General features: G+C 35.6%; 3 protein-coding genes across 3 annotated transcripts; 1 reads left to right on the top strand and 2 right to left on the bottom strand.

The window, feature by feature from the left end:
- Positions 1-8,516: 8,516 nt before the first annotated feature.
- LOC114754822 (receptor-like protein kinase ANXUR1) lies at positions 8,517-10,191 on the bottom strand. Its single transcript, XM_028943664.1, has 2 exons — positions 10,127-10,191; positions 8,517-9,723 (listed from the first exon to the last, which is right to left on the bottom strand). The coding sequence occupies exons 1-2, from the start codon at positions 10,189-10,191 to the stop codon at positions 8,517-8,519; spliced, it is 1,272 nt and encodes a 423-aa protein (XP_028799497.1).
- Positions 10,192-12,581: 2,390 nt separating this feature from the next.
- On the bottom strand, positions 12,582-13,661 carry LOC114754817 (receptor-like protein kinase ANXUR1). Its single transcript, XM_028943653.1, has one exon. The coding sequence runs from the start codon at positions 13,659-13,661 to the stop codon at positions 12,582-12,584; it is 1,080 nt and encodes a 359-aa protein (XP_028799486.1).
- Positions 13,662-15,962: 2,301 nt separating this feature from the next.
- On the top strand, positions 15,963-16,763 carry LOC114754807 (L10-interacting MYB domain-containing protein-like). The gene is made up of 2 exons (XM_028943645.1): positions 15,963-16,280; positions 16,362-16,763. Exons 1-2 carry the CDS (start codon positions 15,963-15,965, stop codon positions 16,761-16,763), a joined length of 720 nt encoding a protein of 239 aa, XP_028799478.1.
- The last annotated feature ends 3,971 nt before the right edge of the window (positions 16,764-20,734 follow it).

The following is a 20,734-nucleotide window of genomic DNA, read 5'->3' as shown; positions in this document are numbered from 1 at the left end:
ATGCCTCTAGTACACGCCGAAGAGATGACAGTTCATAGAAGCAGGCTTCACTGGCATCTCTGTGTACTAAGTGTTATCAGTCTAGGTCTAGTTCATAGTCGCAAGAACCACTAGATACAATGATTATACCCATGTGTGTAACTCTGGCTCTTTATTTGACACATGTGGGGGATTGTTGTGAAATAATGCAATATGTGTGTCAAATAAAGTCCCACATGGGAAAGATGAGAAGAAGTCTAAGTGTATAAATGAGATCAAGCATCCTTGGGGGGGTAAATGGGCCAAGAGGGAAGTGGGCCTCGCGCACACAACAACAGGCCACCAGGAGGGAAACGCAGTTGTAAACCGGCGATTTCCCCCCCTGCGCGTGAATTAAACGCGGTAAAGCCTCATTTTACGAAAATTATTTTAAACTTTGTTGAATATTTTTTAATAAAATTATGCTTACCAGAAAAGCCTTATTTTGGACCTGTTAAAAGTCAAGAGGCTTACTGTTTCGTTTTGTGGCCGACCGGACGCGTCTCGCGGGGTGTAGGCGAACGTTGTGTGCACCAACGTTCGCGTCGTTCCGTCTCCAACGGAACCTTACGTTGCTTCGGTCGTACCCGCTCGGCGAAACAGAGGGATGCGTCCTCCGGGATGTGGCCATTCGCGCCTATATAAGGGACTGTCCAGGCAGCGTGAAGGGACACTGTTCCATCCTCTTCCCTTCTCTCCCGCTGTGTTTCCTGTTACAATCGCTTTCGCTGTTCTGCTACCTTGCTTCGCAGGAAGGGTTCGTTTGATCCTGGGGAGTGCCGCTGCCTGTTACACCGAGGGGCTCCGGAATATCTCTCAAGGACAGTGTCCTTGTGACGCGACTCGAACCGGATTTGCTGTTCCTCCTTTGCTGCCGCCAACAGCATCCATCTTCCCGAGAGAAAATCCTTCTGTTTCGCCTTGTTTGGAATTGGGATGAATGTTGAAATAAGTAGCTTTTATTACGTCCCTTTTAAAAACCTATGTTTGAGATCAAAATTAATGTGTGATGTGATTTATATGCGAATAATTTTTTGTTAAAAAGTTAGTTTTACAAAGATTTATTTAGATGATATGTTAAAAAGGTAATTTCCAAATGTTCAGATCAAAGTCAAAACTAGAAACTTAAATAGGAGTCACTTCAACTTCTTTTAAAGTTAATTGCCTCTAAACCCATATCAAACGATATTTTTTTCATCCAACCTTAAGTGTGTGTGTGTGTTTTTTTTTTAAATACTAGATCAGTATAACCGCTCAACTCAAGATCATTTATTACTATCGATTCATTAAAGAAAACTAATCATTTCGAGTTACGTGTTTCATAAAAAAAAAATATTTCCACCTCATGGAAGAGGAACCCAAAAAAAAATCAATTTCAAATAAATTTGACCATGATTTAAGTGGGACGTCACCACAATATTAATTTTAAAAAAATAATCTGAATTTTTAAAAAATAATCTGAAATTATAGTTTAGACCAAAAGCACTTGAGAAGAATTCACATTCCAATCCTTGTATTGCTGGCGATCAAGACTTGGATTTAGAGCTGCGAGGAGACAAGAATACACGAGGCATAAACAAAAGACAAAGGACATTGACTTTTAAAAGTGCTAAGGGAAGGGTCCACCCATGTGCGGTGAAATTGTATCCTCCTCTCTCACTTCTAATATCTTTTTAATTTTATTTTTATTTAATATATATTATAGAGAAAATGACAGATAAAAAAATTTGAAAATGTGAAATGCCAATTTGGGATGTTAAGGAAATATAATTATAGATAGGGAAGTCCTTTCCAAATTAAAATTTTGAAATTTAGTGAAATGAAAAAAATGCTTTTTATCTTCTTTTGTTTTTTTTAAAAATCTCAGCCCCTCACCGGTGGCCGGCGACTGGCCTCCAGCGGCCGCTGACTGCCTCTGGCCACCGGTAAGGCCACTGGTGTGGTGGTTGTCGATGAAGGATTTTTGTAACAATATTTTTTTTTTGAATGGGATAATATGGTTTAAAGTGGCAGGGGTGGGATTTGATCCCACAATCCCTTGGCCACTTAGGCCAACAAAAGGGAAGATGGCCATTGGGTCATCAAAAATTTCTCAACCTTATAATGCAAACAAAAATATAAGTTAACTCTTTTACTATGACTCCAGCGCGTGACAACAATTTATTTGAAGATGACAAATCTTAATTGAGAAATAACAAGTCTAAATTTAACATTAACAAAGCAACTTTTTCTTATACATAACAGGTATCAGCATGTACGTTAACTAAAAATGACCATAATTGATTTAAAAACGACACGTCTTTACTGAAAAATAACAAGTCTAAACTTGATACTAACAAGGCAACTTTTTCTTATACATAACAAGAAATAGCATGTACGTTAATTAAAAATGACCATAATTTATTTGAAAATAACACGTCTTTACTGGAAAATGACAACAATTTATTTGGTATTTCTTGTTATGTATAAGAAAAAGTTGCCTTGTATTTCTTGTTATGTATAAGAAAAAGTTATCTTGTTAATATCAAGTTTCGACTTGTCATTTTCCAATAAAGACGTGTTATTTTCAAATAAATTATGGTTATTTTTAATTAACGTACATGCTATTTCTTGTTATGTATAAGAAAAAGTTGCCTTGTTGTATCAAGTTTAGACTTGTCATTTTTTAGTAAAGACGTGTCGTTTTTAAATCAATTATGGTCATTTTTAGTTAATGTACATGCTAATACTTGTTATGTATAAGAAAAAGTTGCTTTGTTAATATTAAATTTAGACTCGTTATCTCTCAATTAAGACTTGTCATCCTCAAATAAATTGTTGTCACGCGCTGGAGTCACAGTAAAAACGTTAACTTATATTTTTGTTTGCATTATAAGGTTAAGAAATCTTTGATGGCCTAATGGTCAATTTTCCTTTTGTTGGCCTAAGTGGCCAAGGGGTTGTGGGATCAAATCCCACCCCCGCCACTTTGAACCACATTATGATATTATCCCATTCCAAAAAAAAAAATATTGTTACAAAAATCCTTCATCGGCAGCCACCACACCAGTGGCCGGTGCCGGTGGCCAGAGGCGGTCGGCGGCCGCCAGAGGCCAGTCACCAGCCACCGGTGAGGGGCTTAGATTTTTTAAAAAAAAAAAAGACAAAGGGTATTTTTGTCATTTTACTAAATTTCAAAATTCTAATTTGGGAAGGACTTCCTTATCTGTAATTACATTTCTTTAGCTTTCCAAATTGGCATTTCACATTTTCAAACTTTTTTATCTGTTATTTTCCCTATATTATATCTTATATTATATATTTATACAAAAGATTTTTTTCAAAAAATCTTCTTTTTCTATTTTATATTTACAAATAAGAATAGAGGAGTATTGCAAATTGCTTGATCCGCGCCTTTGTAGACCCCAGCGGCGTTTCATTATGTTCCACGGACAGAACCCCTCTATTTCTTTGTTTGTGAAAAAAATAAAATGATAATGCATTAAAAATGAAAAAGTTACAAATAGAAGACCTAACAAAAGGCCGGAAAGTTCACATACAAGTAGGAAAATTCTCATTAGAGCCTCGAAGAATATCATCTTCGTTTAGTTTTCTCTACACCTCTTTTCATTTGTTATCTCTATTATTAAAATAATATTATTATAACATATAAATAATTTTAATTTATATAAATAAATACTATTATATTATTATAATTAGACAGGACAGGGTAAAAAAATTATAAAATATTTTAATACAAATCTATAAAAGAAATATATACATATTAATTTCTAATTACTTATATATATTTGTTGTTTAATTAATATTATAATAATATTTTTATAATATATTAAATTTTAACTATTGGCTGTTAATCCAATAATAAAAATAATAAATAGAGAGGGAATTTCTCTCCCCATCACATCTTGGGAGTTGTTTCTAAACCAAATCATAATTTTTACTAGATATATAAAATAAATATGTAAAAAAAATTTATTTTGATTTTTATAAAAAATATTTTTTAAATGTACTTTTTGCCTTATGCAAATATCGCGCAAGTCATCTAACTTTTGCCAATGGAAATTGATCCTCTTTTTGAGTGACCAATCATAGAGAGAGGCTGTTGCGTGCGAGAATAACAGATTAGTTCTTAGAGATTTAAAAACAAATAAAAAATCTCCCTGCTACAATTTCTTCCGCATAGAGTATAACAGACGCTCTACTTAAGTGACAGGGAATTAATACTCCTCCGGTCCTTAATATAGGACCCAATTGTTGAGTTAGTTTTGGTCTTAAATATAAGACCCATTTCTTATATTTATCAATTTTCTCTAAATTACCCTTATGGATACTTCCTTAACCATAATCAAGTAGAAGAGGAAGAAAAAGTATTAAGAAAGATGATTATGGTATTTTAGGAAAAATGTGTCACATTTATTACAATTAACTAACTTACCTAACTTCTTTAATATAATCAAATTAGTTAAATAGGTTTTATATTAAGAACCGGAGGAGTACTAAGTAATTGAGAAGCTCACATCACCTGTAGTCTTACCTTCGGCAGTCTTACATGTGTTCTAACAAGATGCCGCTACTGTTGAAGCCCAGCTTCAGTTCTTTGTTGCATCCATCCTCCTGAAAGAAGTCCTTCTTTATATGTTTTCGCTTGATTGAATTAATGTTGACAAAAAGCACTAATTTTTATGAAACCTGACAAATTTGAGATAAAAGTTAATTTATTCATGTAATGTGAGTCATGCGTAAATAAATTTTATGAGAAAATAAAAGTTTGTTTAAACTATTGGATGTTAATCCAATAATAAAAATTATAAATAGAGAGGAAACAGGGAGGGAATTTCCTCTCCCGGTCACATCTTAGGTGTTGGTTTCACCCGAGGGATCAGACTAATGACCACCCATGACTTTTGTGTACCACTAGTGTCACAGAGATTTTTGTGACAACAAATCATGATTTTAAAAATAATTTTATTATATATAAAATAAAAGAAAAATGACAGTAAAATATCATATGAATTTTAAAAAGATAAATAAAGTACCTGAATAAACAAAATGATAAATAGGGCACTAGGTACCAATTTAGAATTTAGATTTTTGGCCTAATGACCGAATTGCCTTGATTGTCTCTGAACACTAAGCAGTGTATTCATACGATAGAGAAAGAGAGAAACTGATTTCCTTCGACGAAACTAAATCCAAGTTCCTGCAGTCACCAAAAAGGGTTCTTCGAAATCACGATGCCACCGTTGTAGGAGTAGATTGCCGTCACTGAATTTACTTACCATCGTTGAAATACATTGCCCTGTCTGAAATAACTCGCACTCCCTGAGATTGTCGCCGTTGAAGAGGTTGCTGAATTATTTGGATTATTCATGAGTGAGTAGAAGTTGATGGCAGGATTTGGATCATTAATTTTTGTGGCTGTTTCATGGTGAAATAGGAACAGGATTATTGCATATGAGGGTTCATATTCAGTATTTGGTGAATAATGAAGCAGAAATAAGAAAATAGTGGCAAGCAATTACATAATGTAACTGCTGTCATACGCTTGCTGGTTTTTTATAAATCCCATTACGTGAATGGTAGATTTTATTATACATGTAGTTAATTATGAAAGTTAATACATTGCCCTGTCTGAAAGAACTCGTACTCCCTGAGATTGTCGCCGTCAAAGAGGTCGTTGAAGTAACACTAACTGTGATAAACAAGTAGGAAGCTTAAATATTATTCTTCATAGAGCATTTTCGATGGGTCCTCACGGCTTAAAATGTTATTGCCTAGCATTCCTCTTGTTGGTTCTGTCTCTGTTCTTTGCATAAAACCATTTTCAGAGAATGTGAAACTGTTTGATTTTCTAGTATTATTAAAATATTTGTCCTGAATTTTACAAAACACATATTTTGATTTATAACTTTCGTAGTGAAAGTGACCACTTTGTTAATGAGTTTTGCAACCTGTTTTCAAGAGATAAATAACTTGTTTGTAAAAACTAATAAAATTTCACGCTAAATTTGACAAAATATATAGTGGGATTTACAACTTCTGTAGTGAAAATGATCACTCATTCAATGGGTTTTGTAACTTGTTTTCAGGGGATGAGCAACTTGTTTCTAAAAACTAATAAAATTTCAATTTGACAAAAAACATAGTGAGATTTACAACTTTTGTAGTGCAAATAATCACTTCTTCAATGGGTTTTGCAACATGTTTTCAAGGGATTGGCAACTTGTTTCTAAAAACCAATAAAATTTCATGCTGAATTTTACAAAATATATAGTAAGATTTACAACTTTCGTAGTGAAAATGACCACTTCTTAAATGGCTTTTGCAACCTCTTTTCAGGGGATGAGCAACTTGTTTCTAAAAATCAATAAAATTTTACGCTGAATTTTATAAAACACACAGTGAGATTTACAACTTTTATTGTGAAAATGACCACTTCTTAAATGGCTTTTGCAACCTGTTTTCAGGGGATAGGTAACTTGTTTCTAAAAACCAATAAAATTTCACGTTGAATTTTACAAAACATATACTGGGATTTACAGCTTTTGTGATAAAAGTGATCGCTTTGTTAATAGGTTTTGCAATATATTTTCAAGGGATGAGTAACTTACTTTTCACCACCAATAAAATTTCATACTGAATTTTACAAAACACATAATGGGATTTACAACTTTTATAGTAAAAGTGACTGCTTTTTCAATGGGTTTTGTAAACCTGTTTTCACCGGAAGGGCAACTTGTAAGCATAAATAAATCATTCAGTGAACGTGCACCTGAAGTACATCACAATAAATATTGAACTATTAACTTTCATAATTAACTACATGTACAATAAAATCTACCATTCACGTAATAGGATTTACCAAAAACCAGCAGGCATATGACAGCAGTTACATTATGTAATTGCTTGCCATTATTTTCTTATTTCTACTTCATCATTCACCAAATACTGAATATGAACCCTCAAATACAATAATCCTGTTCCTATTTCACCATGAAACAGCCACAAAAATTAATGATCCAAATCCTGCCATCAACTTCTACTCACTCATGAACAATCCAAATAATTCAGCAACCTCTTCGACGGCGACAATCTCAGGGAGTGCAAGTTATTTCAGACAGGGCAATGTATTTCAACGATGGTAAGTAAATTCAGCGATGGCAATCTACTCCTACAACGGTGGCATCGTGATTTCGAAGAACCCTTTTTGGTGACTGCAGGAACTTGGATTTAGTTTCGTCGAAGGAAATCAATTTCTCCCTTTCTCTATCGCATGAATACACTGCTTAGTGTTCAGAGACAATCAGGACACTTCGATCATTAGGCCAAAAATCTAAATTCCAAATTGGTACCCAGTGCCCTATTTGTCATTTTGCTTATTTAGGTGCCTTATTTATCTTTTTAAAATTCACATGGTATTTTGCTGTCATTTTTCCTAATATATATATATATATAATTTATCTTGACTTTTATAAAAACATTTTTTAGAGGTATTTTTTGCCTTATCCAAATATCGCGCAAGTCATCTAACTTTTGCCAATGGAAATTGATCCTCTTTTTGAGTGACCAATCATAGAGAGAGGCTGTTGTGTGCGAGAATAACAGATTAGTTCTTAGAGATTTAAAAACAAATAAAAAATCTCCCTGCCACAATTTCTTTCATATAAAGTATAACAGGCCCTCTACTTAACTGACAGGGAATTAATACTGCGTAATTGAGAAGCTCACATCACCTGTGGTCTTTCCTTCGGCAGTCTCACGTGTGTTCTACCAAGATGGCGCTACTGTTGAATCCCAGCTTCAGTTCTTTATAACATCCATCTTCCTGAAAGAAGTCCTTCTATATATGTTTTAGCTTGATTGAATTAATGTTGACAAAAGTACTAATTTTTATGAAACCTGACAATTCAAAACTATTGCAAACTGAAATTTGAGATAAAAGTTAGTTAATTCATGTAATGTGATTCATGTTTAAATAAATTTTATGAAAAGATAAAAGTTTGTTCAGATGATAGACGAAGAGTCAGTTCTAGAAACTTCAAATTTTAATGAGTGTCAAAAGCTGACTCGGGAATTTTCAAAAATCACTTTAACTGATTTCTTTAGCAAAAAATCAATTGCTTTTAAAGCCATGTCAAACCTGATTTATTTGAATTTAATTTAAGTAGGTGCTTTTTATATTTAATACTGATACCATTGATCCATTAGTTGCTGGCTATAAATTATAAAACAAAAATATGCACTCTTATAGTCCTATTTATTAGGCATTATTTTCAAAGTTTTTTTCTAAAATATCTTTACTATTTAAGTGTATTAACTAAAACTATCATTATTATAAGAATTACATTTAAAAAAAAGAAGAAGATAAATATAAGAAACAAAATAAATTGAGATCTTATATTTAAAATTAAAATAAAAATCAAACAAATTTTTATATTAAATATATCCGAGGTAGTATTAAACAGCGGATGCAGTCCGTTACAATAACAGAAATTAAATCAAGGAATCATTATATTGTTAGAATCTGCATCCTCTTGTAGCTGCAATAGACGTTCAAGCTGCACTTCAACGTCTCCCATATCAGGCCTCTCATTGGGATCTTCATTCAGACAACTCTCTGTAATGTCCATATACAATTTCCAGCACCCTCTTCCTATTTCTCCCACCAAACTCTCATCAATAATTCCCTCAGCTCTTCCTGTTCCTGCCAAATCACGTACTTTCTCAACTACGCTCATCGTAAATTGGAAAAAATCTGCAGTGTTCTCAACTTGACGCCACTCATGCTCACTGATTTGCGATAAAGTCTTTCCGCAAACTAGTTCTAACAAAACTACTCCAAATGAAAAGACGTCACTTTTATACGTGACATTGGTGGCGCGTAAGCATTCAGGAGCCGTGTATACCCAGGGACCTTCAATGGATTCCAACTTTATGGGCTTCGCATCCCTTGCTGAGAACTTCGGTCCTTTTAAAGAGAGCCCGAAATATCCGAGTTTGGGAACCCAATTCTCGCCCAGAAGAATGGCAGCCGATGTTATATGGCGATGAATGACGGTGCGTTTGGTTCCTGAGTGAAGGTAGTGCAACCCACGCGCCACTCCGATACTAATTTCTAGCCTCTTCTTCCATGGCTTTATTGGCGAATTGCTGTCTATTCCGTGGATCTGATGATAGAGTGATCGGTTGGGGGCGTAGTCATAGACCACAATCATTTCATTTCGATCATCGCAAAATCCAACAAGAGACAACAGATTCGGGTGTCGTAGCTGGCACATAAATATGATTTCGTTCTTGCACAGTGAGATCCCGTATGATTCTGGTTGTCGGAGCCGCTTCACTGCGATATCCTTGAGTTGGCCGTCGATGGAGATGCAACCCCTGTATGCCACACCGTAGGGTCCTTCACCGATAAAACGGCTGCCGTCAAAGTCGTCGGTGGATTCTCGAAGTTGCGCGAGAGAAAAGCGATGGCATAGATCTTCTACTGTCGTGGAAGGTTGTTTTCTCCGAGGTGAACCAGAGCCTCCGAAGCACTGGTAAAGGATTCCCATTCCCTGTATCGTCGCCCCGCAGCTGAGTTTGAGGCAATCAAGAGACGCTAGACATTGAGTTTGTAGGTGCTGGAGAACAGGTCCACTAGCGCGTTGCTTGATCCGCGTTTCGTTGACTTCAGCGTCGTTTTCATAATCATGGATAGAGATCCTGTAATTAGTTAACAGAGAATTAGTAGTTAAGAAGCTCATATCGTCTTGGCTCCGGCCGTCTTACTCACGTTCTTACGAGATGCCTTCATCGTTGAAGCCCAGCTTCAGTTCCGTACTTATTTTTCTTAATCATAAACCACAATCCTTTCATTTTGTCATGGAGAACCCCCAAAACACTTCAGAAGGCTTCTAATCCCCAGAAGATGACTTGGATTTTTAAGAGACACAAGACGATGACTTTTCAGTGCGAGGGAAATGGGTCCACCCAAACGCGGGGGAACTGCGGTTTGGCTATCCGCGTTTTGGACAGCCCAGCGTCGTTTTCATCATGGATGGAGAATTACTACTAATTAAGAAGCTAGCTAACGTCACACGTGTGGTCTTTACTCCGGCCGTCTTACCTTCGTTCTGACGAGATGCCGCCATTGTTGAAGCCCAGCTTCAGTTCCTGTTGGCGAGGATCCATCTTTCCAAAGTGAAATCCTTCCACGTTTTAGTTTTTTATTACTCCTCCGGTCCTTAATATAAGACCCATTTAACAAATTTGATTAGATTAAGGAAGTTAGGTAAGTTGGTTAATTATAAGAAAAGTGACACATTTTTCCTAAAACACCATAATCATCTTTCTTAATACCCCCTCTCCCTCTTCTACTTAATTATGGTTGAGAGAGTATCTATAGGGGTAATTTAGAGAAAATTGATAAATATGAGAAATGGGTCTTATATTTAGAACCAAAACCAACTCAAGAATTGGGTCCTATATTAAGGACCGGAAGAGTACTATCGGTTCATCGAAAAAAGTTGACTATTTCGAGTTGTGTTTCACTAAAAAGAAATTGAATGTTTCAGCCTAGCGGAGGGAGAACAGTTCTACGTCTTTTAAGAAACTCAAAAAATAAAAAAGATCAGTTCAAAAAAATTTAAACTAATATTTCAACTTACTTAAATTAATTAATTAGGTCATATTTAAGACTGAATGAGTATATATTTTTAAGATTGCACTTTAAGGCTGTTTGATTTCTAATTGTAGTTAGACCTAGTCATAGCAATTCACATTCACGTCAAAACATGTAGATCAATAAATAGATGGTTTCTTGATTTACGTTGAGATGTTATCCCAGATTGCTTGTTAGGTTGTCTTCTATTATTGATAATCTATGCTCTCTTTTTATCGTACAAGTGAAAAATGGGAGCATCTTTGTATGACCTGTACTGTACAGAAGAGTAAAAAATGTTTATCCTATACGCAGTAGGAGCTGTGATCTCAATTTAACTATAACAAAGCTATTTACTTTTTGTTTGGTCAGTATAACTATTTGGTACAATTACAAATAATACTACTACTTTTTTTTTAATTATAAATTACAAATTATAATGTATGGGAAATGAGAGGGCAAAAAGTTTGGTACAGGGACCTGTAGCTATATACCTATTTATTTGCGTATTGGTCGGTTTCATCCATTTTAGCTTAGGCCATTAACTGCCAGTTAATTCCGCACTGAGTATTGTTTCCCTTTTGAATGGACTACTAGGTACGTCGGTAAATGGGAAAAAGATACCCAGAAGATCTGAGCTGAAGAATTAAAATAACGAAAGGGACAAAATTTCAGACTTGCCTCTTCTCTCCTCAGCTACGTCGAGGTACATTTCATTTTTTTAATAGTAATATAGATATGCATATACATCAAGTTAAATTATAAACAACAAATAGAAATATATACATATTATGAATGTGACGGATATAATTAGTTTACGCAGTTCATTAATATAATTGGGATGGTTACAGTAGCATGGAGAAGACTGAACTGTAATACTAACAACAGGTCCCACATCTGGGGGCAGATGAGAGTTTCTCAAGTTAGTACGAGAAGAATATAATGATCTGGGATTGAATGAATGAAGGTGGGAGATTAAAAAAGGTTTTCTCCAACCCCATGTGAGTGATGCAGAAGCAGAAGCCACTTTATTCCTCTTCTTTTTCGTGGAGAAAGGGGTTCAGCTACATAAAAGCAAACCAGTAAACGATAAAACTCCCAGGTATAGATCATTGGGTTTCTTCTGGCATTTTTGAAACGGCCTCATAAGTTATAGAAAGCCAGTATAACCTTTTTCTGGTGGAAATTTCCAACATAATTTAAGCATATCATGACAATGCCTGTTGCGTCTGCGATAAGCTAGTAAGCTGTGTAAAATTAGCCAAATATATACTCTCTCGTATCCTAATTATAATACTTTGTTTGTAGTCATTATAATACTTTGTTTATAGACTACAAACGAAGTCTTATAATTATAACAAAAGGTAGTACTTGCCTAGCGTGGGCCGGGGTAAAAAAATTTTTTTGGGTAATATACTATGAACAACAAATTATCTTTTCTTATTTACAAGTACCAACCCAAATTAAATCTCCAACTCTATCCAATGCATCACGAGGAGGAAAAGGCTGGCGATAGTATAGAAATGAATTATAAGAAGTTAAATGTTAAATCTGGTAATTAAGATAGTACTATTCGGCTGGCAGTTTTTGTAAGGGAGAAATTACTCCCCTTCTCTCTTTTGGTTAGTATTGAAAATTTGTCAAGTAATTGACTAATGTGAATAAGTTAAAAAAATTTGTTAAATTAGTTATTTATAATAAATAGGTATTATTTTTTTAAAAAAATATTCTTACTAATCAAATGTACTAGTTTTAATATTTAATGAAATATTTAACATGTATAATTAACTATAAGAACTAATTTGAAAAAAAATAAATAAATATTAAAAACAAAATAAATTAGAGTATTATATTTAAAGTTAAATTAAAAGTTAAAAAACCTCTTATAAGAACGGTACGTAATTCATTACAACAAGGGAAATTAAATCAGGGAATCGTTGTACTGTTTGAATCTGCATAGATATTCAAGCTGCACTTCAACGTCTCCCTTATCAGGCCTCTCATTGGGATCTTCACTCAAACAACTCCCTGTTAGGTCTATATACAATTTCCAACAGTCTCTTCTTATTTCTCCCACCAAACTCTCATCTATAATTCCCTCAGCTCTCCCTGTTCCTGCCAAATCGCGTGCTTTCTTAACTACGCTCCGCGTAAATTGGAAAAAATCTGCAATGTTCTCAACTTGACGCCCCTCGTGCTCACTGATTTGGGATAAAGTCTTTCCGCAGATGAGTTCTAACAAAACTACTCCAAATGAAAAGACGTCACTTTTATACGTCACATTACTTCCACCATAGCACTCGGGAGCTGTGTATCCTTCATTAGGGCACCTGAGGGATTCCATCTTGAGGGGTTTCATATCCTTTGCTGAAAACCTGGGTCCTCTGGGAGAGAACCCGAAATATGAGAGTTTTGGAACCCAGTTCTCACCCAAGAGAATGGCGGCCGCTGTTATATGGCGATGAAGGATGATGTGTTTGGTGCCGGAGTGAAGGTAGTGCAGTCCACGCGCCACTCCGATGCTGATTTCCAGCCTCTTCTTCCACGAGAATGTTGGCGGCTTGCTTCCGAGTAAACGGTGGAGTGATCCGTTTGGGGCATACTCATAGACCACAATCATTTCATTTTTGTCATCGCAGAATCCAACAAGAGACAGCAGATTCGGGTGGTGGAGCTGGCACATGAACACTACGTCGTTCTTGTACAGTGTGAGCCCCTCTGAGTATGAGGGAATCGATGATCGGCGTCCGAGACGCTTCATTATAACATCTTTGAGTTCGCCATTGACAGAGATGCAACCTCTGTACGCCGGGCCATGCCATGCCGTCCTTGGCCGAGAAAATGGCTGTCGTCGAAGTCGTCGGTGGATTTTTGAAGCTGGGAAAGAGAAAAGCGATGGCAGAGATATTCTACTGATGTGGAAGGTTGTTTGGTAGAAGTCGAAGAAGAGCCTCCAAAGCACTTGAGAAGAATTCCCATTTCCAGTCACGTCGCCTCGCATCACAGGCTATCAGGATTTGGATTTACAGCTGCCAGGAGACGAGAATATAGGAGGCATAAATAAAAGACACAGGACATTACCTTCTAAAAATTAAAAGTGCTCCCCAAGGGCCATCCACCCGTGTGCCCTGGAATTGTATATTGCTGCTTGACCCGCGTTTTGTAGACCCCAGCGTCGTTTCCATCAAGTTCCATGGATGGAGACTCTATTTCTTTGTCTGGGAAAAAAAATCAAAATGATAATATATTAAAAGTAACAGAATTACAGACAAGACCTAACAAAAAGACAAGAGCTAGAAAGCTCAAACATACAAGTAGAAAACAGAAACCAAAGATTTGAGGATATATATATGTACCTCGGTCGGTTACGCCCTGCGAATTGGCTTCTCCCGAGGCATCGGAGTAGTGATCAAGGTTGACTTAGTGCCTGTTTGGGTCAGCGTTTGCTGGCCCAAACGTGGCTTATAAGCACTTATAAGCTTGGTGGAAAATTTGGCCCGTTTGGCAGAGCAATTTGGCAATTGGGCTTATCATTTTTTAAAGCCCCTGAACGCACGATTGGCATAAGCTCGTGCCTACCAGCTTCTGGCCCTTGAGAATTCAGCTTATGACCGTTCTGACACTCTACCTTTTTTTTTGTCTTCACATCTGCCTTCCTTTATTCCCTAACTCGTGACTCTCTTTTCCTTTTACCCGAGCTCCCAGCTTGCTTCCGTCTCTGCTCGGCTCGAGAACGTCCGTCGGTGGTCGCGTCTGAGAAGGTCGTCGCTGGTGACCGTGAGCTCCGTCCGATCATCATCGCGAGGTCAGCTATTGGGGTGAGGTGTCCGTGGCTTGGTGGATGCCGTTCGTTCATCACAAGTCGGAGCTGCTCTCACCGTCTGCAACCGACGTCGCCGGCGTCTGCCTCTGCGTTTGAGCCGTGCGTGGAGATCTTGGCTTCCCAGTGCAATATACCGTTGGATCTACCTCTGGCAGCTTGGATCTACTGCAGGTTGGCCGGTTATGTCACTTTTCCGGTTTGATCCCCGGTCCTCCTTCAATTTGTTGTCCTCCCTGAATTTCCTGTCGTCCTTGAATTTCCTATCTTGCTTGAATTCGGATTTGTTCATGATTGCTGCATGTTGAGGAGGGACTGGTTGTGACACCGAAACAGGGACCGAATGTAGCATGAAATTTCTACTTGCATATCGATTTTCTTCCTCTGTTTTCCAAGGCTGAAACAATGATTAATGGTTCAAGAATTTCCTATCGTGTGTTAGTTCGGATTTGTTAATGATTGCTGGATGTTGAGGACCAACTGGTTGTGACACCGAAACAGGGACCGAATGTAGCATAAAATTTGTACTTGCATATCGATTTTCTTCCTCTGTTTTGCAATGCTGAAACAACGATTAATGGTTCAAGGAAACGGCGTATAGGATTCTCTTGATTTTTATGGTTATAGGATTCAAGAAATTGTTGCGTATATACGTTGTTAATGGCGAGATATGGACCTCTGGAATTGTAATTTTCGGAATTACAATGGTTGTTGTTTTGCATGTCCTTAGCTTCGGTCTCTTGATTTTTTTGGTTATAGGATTTGATCTCTATGAGGGTAAGGTAGAAGAGAATGAGGTGGTAACATGGTGTATATATGTGTATATATGTGTGTCCGGATGGTTCATTTGATAAAGCTAATTAACGGAGTTGATAGAGCAAAGTAAGAAGACATTAATTTGTACTATACAAAGAAATTAAGGACTATGTGGATAATTACTTAAAAATCATTTGGAATTAATTTGGGGAAGTCTCAATCAAAATAAATTTAATGTTATTCTTTCTCCTGTTATATTCTCTTACTTCTCTCTAATATGATATTTATTTAACTAATTTAATTATATTAAAAAAGTTAGGTAAATTAGTTAATTATGATAAATATAACTTATTTTTGTAAATAATCTTGTTCATCATTCTTAGTTTGGTTTTTATTTTACTCCTACATAGTTAAATTAGGATAAAAATTAATCAATGTAATGTAGTTTAGGTTCAATTTATATGATATATTGAAAATTTAATTTCAAAATGTTCACAATCAATTACCACTGGAAAATAGTGGACATTGACAATGTGATTATATATTTATAATTTTAAAAAATTTTGAATAAGAAAACTAAACAGCTTATGCAATTAAAATGTGTTACTTGGTGATATATGTTTGTTTGGTTACAATGTATGTGTTATATAATACGGCTTTCATTATTACATATTTAGGGCTTTGGTTGATTTAGTTGCTCTTATCTCGATCAAAGGGCGTAGAGAAATGGATAATGACAAGGGAAAAGCGACATGGGATCATTACACGACAAAAATTCTAATCGATGTTTGTGCCGAGCAAATAGTGCACAAAGAAAGACAAGGAACATCGTTTACAAGACCTGGTTGGTTGAAAATTGAAAAGAATTTTCGGGAAAGGAGCGGGAAAATGTATGACAGGAAGCAACTGAAGAACAGATTCGATGTATTGAGAAAAGATTGGAAGTTGTGGGAAAAACTGATGTCTGGGGAGACTGGCATTGGTTATGATGCAGCCACAAATAGGGTGTTGGCCTCTGATGAGTGGTGGCAACGAAAAATACTGGTAATTATTTGTGTTAGTTGAGTTTTAATTTTGAATATCAGAAGGAACAGTGCTTAATTATGCCTAATTATGTTCATGTAGGTGGACCCTAATTTCAAGAAATTTAGACATCAGGGGCTGATGTTTGCATCAGATCTGATGAGAATATTCAAAGATGTTGTGGCTTCGGGAGAGTATGCGTACGCACCATCAGCCTCACAGCCTCAGCCAGCGTTTGCTCCACAGCCTGACACAGAAGAGGAGGATGTTTATAGAGTCGGGCTAGACCAACAAGAAGGGTCAGGGGATAGTGAGGATGAAAACTTTGGTGTGGACCCAACAGCCAGTGCCTTCACAAATGACTTCGCTGCTTGCAACATAAACACCCCCGCAAGTACTGGACCAAGTGGCTCAGGAAGCTATGGAAAGAGAAAGAGGGGTGAGACATCAGATGCAAAGAAGAAGAAGAAAGTTGCTGCAACTACATTAATTCTGACAGCCTGAGTGTCATAGCAGCTGCTTCTGACAAGCGAGCAGCAGCATTGGTCGAAGATCCCCAAATAGTTGATAAGGTTTTGGCACACCTGACTACCGTTGAGGAGCTTAATGATGACAATCAACTATATTATGCATGTGCCAAGATGCTTACGCGGTTGAGGTGGGCTAGGCGAGCCTATTTGGGGCTTATGCATGATAGAAGCAAGTTGTTGAGGTGGTTGATACCGGCAGCACAAGACCCAGACACATGGAAGTGACCTGCAGAATAGGATTTAGTTTAGGACTTAGCTGTTTAACTATTGTTATTGCACTTGTTAACCTGAACTACCTGCTGTTTTAACCTAAACTGATGTGGCATGTTGTAGGAACTTTATTAATCATTATGTAATATATTTACGCTAATTTCTACTTGTCATCTATGCGTTTGGTTTTTTTGTTTGCAGTATGAAAATTATTTACACTTTGTTTAGTGTAATTCTTATAATGCTTACATTTTGTTTTCACCATAATTACAGGGTTAATTCCAGAAATGGCTAATTGGAACGATGATTCACCGTGGAATGAAGATACTTTATGGAATTGGAATAACGATTCACAGCCAAATGAAGATGACCATTCAACCATAATTAATGAGGAATTAACACAATATGAAGCAGTAGGTGCATTGGTTGGTCATTATTGTGAAATGTACTTGCTTAAACAACCGTGCAGAACTAGTGAGCAGACAGGAAATTTATGGGTACAAGGCATTATGAATGGGCATGATGATCGATGTCATGAAATGTTTAGAATGGATAAAGATGTTTTCCACCTCTTATGTACTAAATTGGTGGAACATGGTTTACAAAAGTCTAAGTACGTAGGAATTGAAGAAATGGTTGCGATGTTTTTAAACACGGTTGCACATGGACAATGCAATAGGATGATCCAGGAACGATTTCAACGATCAGGGGAAACTGTAAGTAGGCACTTTCATAATGTACTGCAAGCTTGTCTTAGCCTATCGAGTGAACTTATTCGACCCATAGATCCAACATTTCGTGGAACTCATAGAAAAATTGAGAACGATCCACGTTACTACCCATTTTTTAAGGACGCAATCGGAGCAATTGATGGCACTCATATACAGTGTGTTGTCCCCGCTGCAAAACGAGACAAATTTATTGGCAGAAAGGGATATCCATCACAAAATGTCATGGCTGTATGTGACTGGGATATGTGTTTCACTTTTGTCTTGGCAGGATGGGAGGGATCTGCACATGATGCTCGTATATTTGATAGTGCTATTACAAATTCATCTCTTAATTTCCCTCATCCACCTCCAGGTATATGTTTATGTGTTCCAATCATGCATGTTCTTTTAATTATTTCATACTTTTATTCATTTCACAATCTCTCAAATTGTTTCATGAATCATTAGGGAAATATTACTTGGTTGATGCGGGATATCCAACACCAAATGGATATCTAGGTCCATACAGATCTGAGCGCTACCACCTTCCAGACTTTCGACGACAAGTAGGATTCCGAAATAGCAACGAAGCCTTTAATTATTATCATTCCAGTTTAAGGTGCACAATAGAAAGAACATTCGGTGTTTGGAAGAATAGATTTCAAGTCCTCCGAAATATGCGCAGTTACGACTTCCAAACACAAGTGTATCTGGTTTGTGCAACAATGGCCATTCATAACCTTATAAGGAGACATTCGAGCTCCGACTTGTTTTTTGAACAAGCTGAAAATGGTAATAATGTGGGCGAACATGATCAGGCTGAAGCTAGTCAACCATCATCTTCAAATGCTACATCACAGTCTTCATCGCATATGAATCGCGTCCGTGATGCAATCAGAGACCAAATTATCCATAGCTTATCTATTGATTAGTTATGTAATATTATTTAGTTTCACTTTATTGCAATACTGTAAATTGGAGTTAAAAACATGTTTATCCATTCAAATTATGTTTCGTTTTATATTTGCAATTTTTTTTCCATTTCTCTTATGTTTTCAAATTTAATTCCCTCGATCAATTTCACTTCTTCATATCAAATTAACAATAATTCACTATATTATATCAATTCATTTTTTTTCATGTTTCACATTATATTTAAAATATTTGTTATAATTTTTTTAAAATTTTAAAATTTAATTCACTCATTAATTTGACTTCTTCATAATAAATTATTTTAATTTCATTGTATTATGTCAAATCATTTTTTTTTATCATATTTCATTATTTATTAACACCTATACCCATTTTAGTCATTTTATAACCAAACTCACTTTTACTCAACTATAATCCAAACACCTTTTTACCAATTTCACTTCTGCAAACTAGCTTTTCTGAACTCCAATCCAAACACAATTCAGCTTATCCAATTTAGCTTTTACCAACTTCACTTCTCCATAAGCTACTTTTCCTATAAGCTGCTTTTCCAATCGCTCATCCAAACGGACCCTTAGGTGTACCGCTAGTGCCTCAAAGGCTGAGTCATCTAAACAGACTTGGTCTGAAAGATTTAGGAAAAAAGAAAACCTCTCTCAGGTACAATTTTTTTTATATACTCCTTCAATCTTATTTATAGATCATGTTTCATGTAATTAAAAAAATTTAAATTTTATTAATTCTTATTTAAAATTTCATAATTTCATAATTTTATTTTTATTTAATATACGTTATATCTCACATAAATAAAATTAACACAGTAATAAATAAAAAGTTTAATTATATATACGTATAAAAAATTTTTCTTATTACCTTGTAAATATAATTAAAAAAATACTTTCTCTGTCTATTTATTTGACGTCCAGCTTCATCAGTTCTCATTAGCATCCACCTTCCTAAAAGAAGTCCTTCTGTATGCACTTTTTAGCTTGATTGAATTAATGTTGACAGAAGTGCTAATTTTTATGATACTTGACATTTCAATATAATTTTTTTCCGCCACAAGTTCCAATATAATTTAAGCATCAAGCCAATGCTATTACGTCTGACATAAGCAGGTATAATTGTAGTACTAGCCAACAGTACTTGCGTGGTGTCAAGGGAAAAGCTTTTTTTTTTTTTTTTTGGGTAAATACTGTGAACGCGTCAGTATATTTTCTTTTACAAGCACCAACCCAAATTACAGGGGTGTTTGGATAGAAACCAAACCATGGTTTCAGAAATGCTTTTACGGATTACGAAGTAAATATGTGGAAGAGATTATCTCGTTTTGCGAAAAAGTGCTTCTGAAACCATGGTTTTGGGTTTTCCAAACACCCCTTACATGTCCAACCATAACCAAGATATCAAGAGAAGGAAAAGACTGATAATAATATAGAAATAAATTATGAGAGGTTAAATCTTAAGAATCTAGTAAGGAATGATGGTTTTTTTTTACCAAAATACGAAAAACAATAAATTATATATCAATATATTATACTTTTAAAAATATTTACTAATATACTGCATTTAAAATTATTTTTGACAAGAACGACTTACATACAAGTCGTTCTTGACGTGAACGGTTTCAGAAATCGTTCTGCGTGTGAACGATTTCACTTTTTAAATTTTTTTAAATTAAAAAGTGAAATCGTTCACGAAGAATGATTTCTGAAATCATTCACGTCAAGAATAATTTCATTTTTTCTTATTCACTCTTCATACGAGAGAATCTCTGCCAATTTTGCATGTAAAAATAAAAATATGTGACAATGCTTCCATGAGGCTACAACATCTATGGCTTTATATATATTACATGTGAATTACTTCATCTGAGACTTATATTGGATTAAAATTTGAAAACCCCAATTTTTTAAATAGAGCGTGATGAAATTTTCTATCATTTCCTCTTCCTTTTATTTTTCTCATACCAAACAGTATGTAACAAAAAAAGTTATGCTTTGATTGTAAATTTTTAATTGTAGCAATTAAGTTGTAGGACTATATTATTATTATTATTTTGGTCACAAGCATAAAAGGCCCATGCCCAATA

Source organism: Neltuma alba, unplaced genomic scaffold, assembly GCF_004799145.2.
Source record: "Neltuma alba isolate B1F8T4 unplaced genomic scaffold, ASM479914v2 tig00001301_pilon, whole genome shotgun sequence".
NCBI lineage: Eukaryota > Viridiplantae > Streptophyta > Magnoliopsida > Fabales > Fabaceae > Neltuma > Neltuma alba.
Note: the sequence above shows the minus strand (reverse complement) of the source record. Positions and strands in the feature narration are given on the sequence as shown.